At 38.6% G+C, this 10,084-nt stretch overlaps 1 protein-coding gene across 4 annotated transcripts in view; it reads right to left on the reverse strand.

The window, feature by feature from the left end:
- Positions 1-1,005: 1,005 nt before the first annotated feature.
- Positions 1,006-10,084, reverse strand: part of LOC102215667 (chemokine XC receptor 1-like) — a 12,423-nt gene continuing 3,344 nt past the window's right edge. The window contains exons 1-3 of one of the 4 annotated variants that reach the window (XM_005742523.1): positions 6,802-6,858; positions 5,569-5,610; positions 4,396-5,432 (exon numbers count right to left, since the gene is read on the reverse strand). In XM_005742523.1, coding sequence (XP_005742580.1) covers positions 4,403-5,422 — 1,020 coding nt within the window. In that variant the 5' untranslated portion in view covers positions 5,423-5,432; positions 5,569-5,610; positions 6,802-6,858 and the 3' untranslated portion in view covers positions 4,396-4,402. Of the gene's footprint in view, positions 1,216-4,395; positions 5,433-5,568; positions 6,086-6,801; positions 6,859-10,084 lie in introns of those variants that run through there. The other 3 variants (XM_005742522.2, XM_005742526.2, XM_005742525.1) reach the window with 3 other exon arrangements.

A 10,084-nucleotide genomic window follows, 5' to 3' on the forward strand; every position in this document is an offset into this window, starting at 1 on the left:
CATGAAAAGAAACTCAAAGAAATCAGACATGTCAATATTGAGATTGACAGCATGGGAAAGAAGCCAGGATGTAAAGAACAGAAATATCAATATTAATATTGCAAAGGTTCAGTTACTTTTGCAAAGTTGCTTCACGGAGCAATTTTTAAATTTATCTTACTTTTAATAGATTTCAGATCCTTTAATTTCTATTTTTACCTAAATAAAGAAGTTGGCTCAGTACTGTAACTTTTACTGGAGTATTTTTTTTAACGCAGGTGTCTGTACTTCTACTTAAATAAATAATGTCAGTACTTTGCCACTGTTCTGTTTTGTATCTTACACTGTGATTAATGTTAAATGATCAATGATTTCCCTTCCCTTCAGGTGGAGTGGTGACTCCACTTTTGGGAGGACTATTACTTTCTGGGCATTTCTTCTCAAAACAAGTATATAGAATTCGATTTTAATTTAAAGGACCACTTTAAATGGCGAAGCAATAATATGACAGAGATCTTTAATTACATTAAGTGAGCCTACAGGGGTCGCTGAGAGTCAAAGAAACAAAGGGTCACAGCAAACATTGTTGCTTGCATAACATCGACATTTTCTTTCTTAAATGATATATCTGCACATCTGCATTACATAAATTTGTCTATTAAGCACCTACCCTATGTCACTCAAAGTACTGCTCATTGTATTGCATATCACACTAGTTTGACTCTACCTGGGATGCCAAAAAATGGGTGTTAATGGAATAATCTTCACATGCCACAGAAAAGACACATTTTCCCATGAGACAGCAGAAAAGACGAAACAGATTCACTGTATTTAAGCAACATTTTAAAAAGAAGAAACAGAAAGTGATGGTGCAGCATAAAATACACATTTTTACACACATACATCCTTTAGTTGGCACATTAAACACCTGAAAAATAGATGTATATTGTTTCAAGAGAATATATAAAAGATGTAAATTCAAATGAAAGTATTTACACACTGAACCAACAGTTCATTTGTGCCAGCTTAATGGATCAGTGTTCAGTTACTCTTAACAACAGAGCTCTCTGCTGTGAAAGCTACATTCTGAATAACAAAAGTCTTCTGACTGGTGTCTTTCTTTCTGTTCTTCCTGCACAGTTTTTCACAGCACAAAAGATTCAACAGATGCTTTTGCGAATCCTGTGAGATCATATACAGCAGCGAGTTCATACAGCAGTGAGAATAGGCAAGCATTTCACAGATATGGTAGGCAACTGCTAACCGTTTCAGTACCTTACAATCTTTGTTTGTATTGAGAGACTTGATTAAAAGCATAATATGGTATGGCCCCCAGCAAATGAAGAAAGCTGCAACAATACACAACAGCAAAGCTACAGCCCTGTGCTTCTTTTTCTTTAAACCTTGTAAAACTGTCTTGAGGATTGAAGAATAGCAAAAAATAATAATGGGAGGAAGAATAGGAGTGATACTTGGAGATAACGTCCAAGCTGTTCATCAGATCCATCCTCACAATAGTTAAAATCATACCAGTTTACCACCTTTACTTTTATGGCTTCACTCAGGGATGCTGAGATGCTGATGACCCAGGCAGATATACAAGCACCGACTGCATACTTCTTTCTAGCATGGTTGCTCGGCCACTTGTGCAGCACCACGAGAATGAAACGATCCACTGTCATGGCAGTCAGTAGAATGACACTGCTGTACAGCCCAACAAAGAATGCGGCAGTCAGAAATTTGCAGACAAATTCCCCAAAGACCCAGTGGTGTAAATGATCAACAGCCCAGAATGGAAGTGTGATGGTGAAGATCAAATCGGAGCAGGTCAGGTTCAGGATGACAATAGTTGTGACGCTTGTCAGTTTCTCGTAGATGAAGAGAACGCATAAGAGGAGACCGTTGCCTATGAGACTGATGATGAAGAGTGTCCCAGTTGAAATTGGAAAGTCAGTCTCACAAAGATAGGCAGCCTCATTGATTGTGAAGTTGTTTGCCATTGTTAATTTTCTAGAAAACATAAACACAAAGCTAAATTTTTTTCTCTAAAATGACACAAACTGTTGCTTTTAGTTTTAGTTTTTTCATGTTACATAAACCATGCATTCTAGTAAAGTACAAAATTAGAGGAGCAAACACAACAATTTACTTCAAGCATCTCTTGTCAAGTCTTCTGTTGAATTGAGCTGTGCTGACAAAGCTGTAATGTACTTAAACAAATCAGTGTTCCTCTTTTTGTTTCAAATTAAGTCAAAGATGCCTCCTTACCAAAGGTCACATTTTTTTAAGAAAAAGAATCCATATGCAATCCTTTTCTCATAGTAAAACTGAAAGTTGAAAATGAAACTCAAACTGTCAAGAACCATAGTTCAAGCATACAAGCTGGACCCAGAAGCAAACACAATACGCAGAGATGCACGCAAAATAAACTTTATTTCTGAACTAAGGGTGTCCTGGAATGGTCAAAGGAAAACACGCTGAGTTAATGTTAAAACAAAGGGACCGGGAGACAAACAACTCGGGAACGCCATGATCAGGACCGTGGGAGGCTGCAACAGAAAAGGCAAGAGAGTTACTGGGGAGCGGGGAGATAACAGCATACACGGGGTAGAGTTATTTATCTTACGATCAGGGCTGGGCCGTGGGAACCGGAGAGAGGGGTGAGGGTCTGCGGGAGAGCTCCAGGGAGACGGAGGAGATGATGACCGGTGGTTTATTCGAACTCCAGGCGGGCAGGAGGACAGGCAGATGTAGGCTCAAACACACCGAGCGATAACCGCTGAATGGTGACTAACGGACTGGCGTGGAGCAGCCAGCTGAGCGGGGGTTAAATAGTCCTCCTGATGATCGCCTGGAATGGGATGCAGGTGTGGAGACGACAGCCACACCCGTAGTCGTGGGCATCCCATCTGCTCCTCAGACACCGGGCCGCGGACCATGACACAAACTGACTGTTTGGAACACAAATGTTTGAATATTTTTTTCTCATACTTATCAGGGACATATAATGGTGCACAAACATGCTGCACAGATCAGAACACACATAAACATCGATGTATGATTGTTTTTTGTAAAGCATGAAAATGCTGACTACATAATTTTTATGTAAAAGCACAATACCAACCATTGTGTTGGTAAGAAAGTATTTCCTGCTGATAAAATGAAATGGATCCATGATATCATCAAAGTGACAGATTTATGATATCTCTGATGGTATGCCCAGTGTAGTAGATCAACATCGAAAGTTTTCCGTTGTAAAACTGCACAGTTTTATAGCAAGAATAGATAACTACAAAAAACTACATGAAAGATACCAAACAAAGCACATCATATTACACATCAATTAACTTAGAGTGGTCCAGATATGCAATACAGAAGTCAGAGTTGACTATTAAGAATGCATGCAAAAAGACTGACACCATGTTCGCAGGTAATTCCCAAGTGAAACTAGATTTAAAAGAAGACTGAATTTCTCAAACTGAAATTTGAAATCAGAGCATGTTAACATATTAGACAAACAAAGAGAGAAGTCAATAAGCTGTTGATCAGTTCGTGCATATAATTTAAATCATCAACTGAGAGTCAGCCTCTTCTCATACAGAGAGAAATACAAAAGCAGGAGTACCAACAATCAGCAACAAGATCTCAAACTGAGACCAAGGCAGCGGATAAATAAACAAAACCGTGACAGCTACAGAACTCCAGGTGTCCAGGTCTGACCAACAAAGTCAGTGTGCCTTCACCCGAATTCTACTGACACACACAAAAGTAAATCAAATGATCTGTAAATGAAAGTCTTAAATACCCACTAGTTATTGCAGTAACAACCAAGCCCATGTTAATGATTCAGTTCATAATGCGAGACCTTTCTTTTTGCCTTTGTAATGAAATAGTAAAAAGAGTTCACTTTAATTTCACACCCATATAAGATCCAGAGTCATTTTTTCAAAAACATTTTCCTATATTTCTCTTTGAAACCTTTTAGATTTTAATAATTACATAAATCATTTCCCATTACTATGTTGTCACCTTACTCAAAAGAGATAAAATGCCACGGAGAGCTTACCGTGTGCTTGCACTCCATGTGACTTTAGGTACTGCTCAATGAGTCTCTCCATGGTTGTGTTATTGCACTCATACTTGACCAGTCTGACTCTATCAGCCATCACAAAAATCTGCTGTCAGTGCATTTCTTTTCCAACCCAGTCTATCCTGGCATACCAGAAGAACAGAGAAGTGAAAAGAGCTTCAACCGATTCTAGCAACATTTTCTTTTTTACAGGCACAGCTGATTAAAGCGGTGAAATACACATCTTTACACACATAAATCTTTGACTTTACACATTAAAAAAGAATTTCAGGTGAATATATAAAAGATGTCAAATCAAATAAAAATAGTTACAGACTCAATTGGTGTTTAATTTCAACTGTGTATGTTTAATGGATGCAGTTCCAACTGAACAGCAGAACTCACAGTTGTGAAAGCTACATTACGAGTAACAGAAGTGTTCTGGCCAGTGTCTTCCTCTCTTTTCTTCCTGCACAGTTTTTTACAGCATAAAAGATTAAACAGATGCTTACGCATCTTCTGTGAGAGCATACATAGCAGAGGGTTCATACAGCAGTGAGAATAGGCAAGCATTTCACAAATATGGTAGGCAACTGCTAACTGTTCCTCTGCCTTACAACCTATCGGTTTATAAAGAGATTTAATTAAAAGCACAATATGGTATGGCCCCCAGCAAAAGAAAAAGGCTGCAACAATACACAACAGCACAGCAACAGTTCTGTGCTTCTTTCTGTTTAAAGCTTGTAAAACTTTCATTAGGATGGCAGAATAGCAGAAAATAATGATGGCATATGGGAGGAAGAATAGCAGTGATACTTGGAGATAACGTCCAAGCTTGTCATCAAATTCAGGCCCGCAATAGGTAACATTTTCCCAGTCTACTACTTTTACTATCATAGCATCGCTCAGGGATGCCGAGATGCTGATGACCCAGGCAGCTATACAGACACCAACTCCACACCTCTTCCTTTTAACTTGGTTGCTCGGCCAGTTGTGCAGCACCACGAGAATGAAACGATCCACTGTCATGGCAGTCAGTAGAATGACACTGCTGTACAGCCCAACAAAGAATGCAGCAGTCAGAAATTTGCAGGCAAAGTCCCCAAAGACCCAGTGGTGTAAATGATCAATGGCCCAGAATGGAAGTGTGATGGTGAAGATCAAATCAGAGCAGACCAGGTTCAGGATGAAAATATTTGTGATACTTTTCAGGCCCTCGTAGATGAAGAGAACACATAAGAGGAGGCTGTTGCCTATGACGCTGATGATGAAGATCAAGATGAAGAAAGGGCCAGTAAAAGTTGGAAAGTCAGTCTCACAAAGAAATGCAACATCACTCAGTCCATGGTCACTCATTGTGAAGTTGTTTGTCATTGTCTGTTTTCTAGAAAAAACATAAACACAAAACTAGATTTATAAAATGTATGTACATTACCTCTTCTTTTTCCAATAAAATGACACAAACTGTTGAGTTTTAGTTTTCACCTTATGTAAGTAACAGGGATAGAGAAATCACTTACCCAAATCATCAGCTGTCATGCCTTGTGGTCAGTTGCATTGTGCTGGAAAAGTTGTGAAGTTCTTGTGTTAACTTACAGTTCCTCTTTTTATTCACAGTAATTCAGAGTTGCAGTTTTTTCTCTTTTGCAAAACACATGAATATTGCTGATGATATTAAAATGTGATTATGAGGACAGTACCCAAAACTTGTTGGAAAGCAGTTATTTTCAGCTGAAAATTGGAAAGATACAGCAAACCTTGAAAAAACTGACAATGATAACCTAAAATATACTTCTAATAATATGTACAGCATATTCAGTAGGTCAATGTCTTTTAAAATTGCTACAGCAGAATAACAATAAAAGGTCCCAATCATATGAACTGCAAAACCTGAAAATAACTTGATGAAACACAGCATACACGTCACTGTTGTTAAACTAAAACTTCACGCTCTTTATCCTAAGTTACACTTTCCAGTAATTGTTACCCTCCCATATAAAAATGGAAAAAAAAAAAACACCCCTTAGAAGGGATAGTATGCATGTGAATCTTAAGCTTTGGCTCTCTTCCAGAGGCCTGATAGTTTGAGGGTGTTGAGCAGTATCTTAGGTGTTCCTATGTCTGCAATCTTCTGGACAAACACCTCTGATGTTGTGCTGAAATCTGCTGGAGCCAGTCTTCCAATTTCAGATTTATAGCTTCTAATGCTTCCTTTACCACTGGGACCACTTTGGACTTTACCTTCCACATCCCGCTGTTGCTACAGTCCCTTGTACATCTCTATTTTCTCATGCTCCTTCTTTCTGATGTTGTTGTCCGCTGGGATTGCCACATCTATCACAACCTCAGTCTTCGCTTCCTTGTCAGCCACCACTGTGGTGGTTGCTTGGCCAGCTGCTGCTTGTCTGTCTGAAACTGGAAGTCCCACAGGACATTAGCCCTGTTGTTCTCAACCACCTTTGTTGGTGTCTCCCATTGGGACTTAGGGACTTCAAGTCCATATGCAACTCAGATGTTCCTGTACATTATCCCAGCTACTTGGTTGTACCTCTCAGCGTAAGCTGTCCCAATTTGCATTTTACATCCTGCTGCAGCATTGATAATAAAGACCAGTTTATTAAATCCAGTATCCAAAATGCTGGTGCATGCTCATTTTTACATTTATTAAATCAATTTGATTATTGGTAGTATCAATACCACTGCTGGTATCAATGCTAGCATGATAGGATCGATACTTTGTTTTGCTCCTTTACCTTTAGTGCGTTGCTCCCAATCATCAGAAAGTTGACGTGTCTGTGCAAACACCACTCCTCTCATCCTGCCTAACTTTGCGCCACCCCTTCTTCCCTGCTCCACTATGTTTAGTTGTCTTGTGGTCAGGTGACTCAATCGCACAGAGCTGTAGTGAGTGAGAAAGTGCAGCATTGTGTAGAAGTACTTCACAACTGCAAATAAAAACACTGCGAACACAAATCCTGTACTGTGACAAACTAGTATAAATAAAAAGAGCTTTCACACAGAATGAGCAGCAAAAGAAACGAAGACAGGAGGAAGTAAATCCCTCAGACAGACCCAGACCACCAGCATACAGAAAAAGTCTAAAGACATTCCAGGTCTCCCAAAAACACAAGGATAGTTATAAGGCGTGGTCTTGTGTTCATTCATTATCATGAAAAGTAAAAATCACAGTGATTTTTTTTAGTGGTTTTTAAAATGTGTTAATCTTGTAGATAATGACGCACCACTCTCCCCTTCATAAGCTGCTTTTATAAGTTAAAAGTATTAGTATACTGGCCCCGTATTTACTTGGTATCACATCAAAACTTGCACAAATATCACACACCACTAGCAGAAAGTCTAAAACAGGCTACACAGCTTTCAATGAGCAGACTGCCTGCAGGTGTATGACAGAAAGCCCAGAAACGCAGCTTCACAGGAGGGCAGAAATCAGTTGGGATCCACCCACCAAACCACCTGCAACGAAACACAGAGAAAGGTACAAAGACCTGCTGGCTCGACCCCGTTTTAATTAATCTTTGATTTTCATGCAGCTGTTTCTTTTATTTAACTATTAAATCATATTTAATAATGATAAATGTTAGAAATACAGAAATAAACAACTTGCAGTTATATGTAATAATATATTAACTCTAACATGATTATGAAAACTCAAGATGTTGTATTAGTGGTTAAACTGGTTAAATTAAGGACATTCAGCAACAATTTTTTTTTGTTTTTGTTTTTTTGGTTATTTGTTTTTTGGTTATTTGTTTTTCATACATGCTAATCTGATGGCTGAGTCTGCACCTGCTGAACTTGCCTACTTTGTTGAACTGAACATGCAAGGTGTTAACACGCTGGATCAATCGTTGAGCCTTTTCTATTATCATGCTAAGTCACACTTCACTCTAACTGATCTGCACCAGGAAATTTGTCCAACATGATTAGAAAGAGAAAATGGATATTTCAAGTCGACAGGTCAAAGTGAAATTTTCTTACTTACTTCCTAGTTACTCGCTTGTTGAAAAAGAAAGTATGCTGTTAAGAAAATATTAAAAGGTATCTCTTTCATATTGAATAAACTTCCACAAGATACAAACGTTAGTTTTATTTTTTTAAATCAAATGCATTGAGAATACTTTACATGAAATAAAACGTGAAAATAATCATGATATCAAATGTATAAAAAATAACTTTGAAAGTGATTTTTTTGACAACAGAAAATGTAACACATGTAATCATAGAGACCGATCTACAATATCACTTCTACAATGTACAGTATAATCAACAGATCATTTTGGAGTAGTAGAAGTATAAAATAGAAGATTCTGATCAGAAAGTATATAAACACAGATAAAAACATTAAGAAAAGGTATTGAAACACAACACATTACACAATGTCAAAATGAAATTGTCACTTCTGTTTCTCTTTATATGATGGACACCTTTGCAGTAACTGGTAGAATCCCAGTCTAACCACAGAACACCCTGAATTTTCTGTGCATGAAGCAGCAGATGTAGCATTTGTCTTTCTATAAAGCTTGACTAATTGAGCTGTTTTTTATTTATTTGCCATTATGTACCACTCTCTACCAAAGAGGTAAATTATGAGAATGTTGGCTTTCTTTGTCTTACCTGGCTCAACAAAACTGAAAACCCATGTGGGACATAACGAATATTACAAAGGTGGTTAGCAACTTTCTCTGGTTGGGTATTCAGCGTGTTACTATGGTGATTTAGCCAGGTAAAAACAAAGTCACTTTTGTAACAGAAAACTCAGGTCACTAAGCCATTAATCTTGCTGTGTGGTACACCCCTTTGGCATCAACAAAGTCAGACTCTATCATTAATAGGTGCTGCCCATTTTTTGTTCTTGTTACTGTTGCTTGTACTATATTAAGTTCAGCTAATTTATCTAATCAAATTCTCCAGCATCTACCCGTCTCATCCTAATGCATGCATGCTACAGTAAATTCAAATTTCTTCCTCATTTTGGAGAGGGATTAATGCCATTGGACTGTCAGTTTTAGTCTCATCTCTGCACAGTGATAATGTATTGCACGGCATGGGAAGATACCTCCTAAACCTTTGTACTCCTATTAAATGCACCAAAGGGATAAAGCAGCAGTAGATGTGAATGATGGAATGAATGATCAACCAAGCATAGTGCAATGCATATATCAGTTCATGTGTGTACTCATAAAAATCCAATAGTAGCAAAGACTGTATAAACATGTGGATGCTATAAGGGGCCAAACATAGAAAAGTACTGACAGTTATGCCTAAAATCAATTTTGAAGGCTGTTGTTGGCTGTTTATCCTGCCCTGCTTCGCCATTATCCACATGTGAACATAACAGAATGAAGTGATAAGGACAGGAATGAGAAAGAAAAGAAAAATCTGTGTGTAGATTTCAGTGAGTTTCATGGTTAGTGACTCCACAAAATTTACACACACTTTCATGTCAGCAAATTCGATGACTCTACAACTCACAGCCAGTTTAATGCTTGCAGCAGCACACACCAGCCACATCACAATGCTACCTATGAGAACACCATATTTTGTTAAGGCCTGTGCAGACAAGCACCAAGGCTGAACCACAGTAACATAAGAATGCAAAGACATGGCAGTGAGGATCACCACGGCGGTGAATAGTCCCAGAAAATAAATCCCTACACCTACTCCGCAGGCCCACTCTCCAAAGACCCACGTATGGAGTGCATTACAGGCTGCAAAAGGCAATGTCACAGTGAGGCAGAGGTTAGAAACTGTGAGCTGAAGAAGTAAAATATCCGATGTGATCTTCCAAGCTCGTTCCGTCCAGAGGACCCACAGCAGGAAGCTGTTTGCAGGCAGGCTGATGCAGAAGACGAGACTGTTGACAGCAGCAGGATAGTAAAGTTCTGATATCTTAATGTCATACTCGGTCTCGCTGCTGTGAGTCTCATTAAAGTGTATGTAATCATAACTGTCACTGTCCAAGGCCATGATTTACTTGTTTAGGTCTTGTGAGGAAAGTACTGTTGAGGAAATGAA

This window comes from Pundamilia nyererei, unplaced genomic scaffold (genome assembly GCF_000239375.1).
Source record: "Pundamilia nyererei isolate P.nyererei 1_Seehausen unplaced genomic scaffold, PunNye1.0 scaffold00121, whole genome shotgun sequence".
NCBI classification, from domain to species: Eukaryota; Metazoa; Chordata; class Actinopteri; order Cichliformes; family Cichlidae; genus Pundamilia; species Pundamilia nyererei.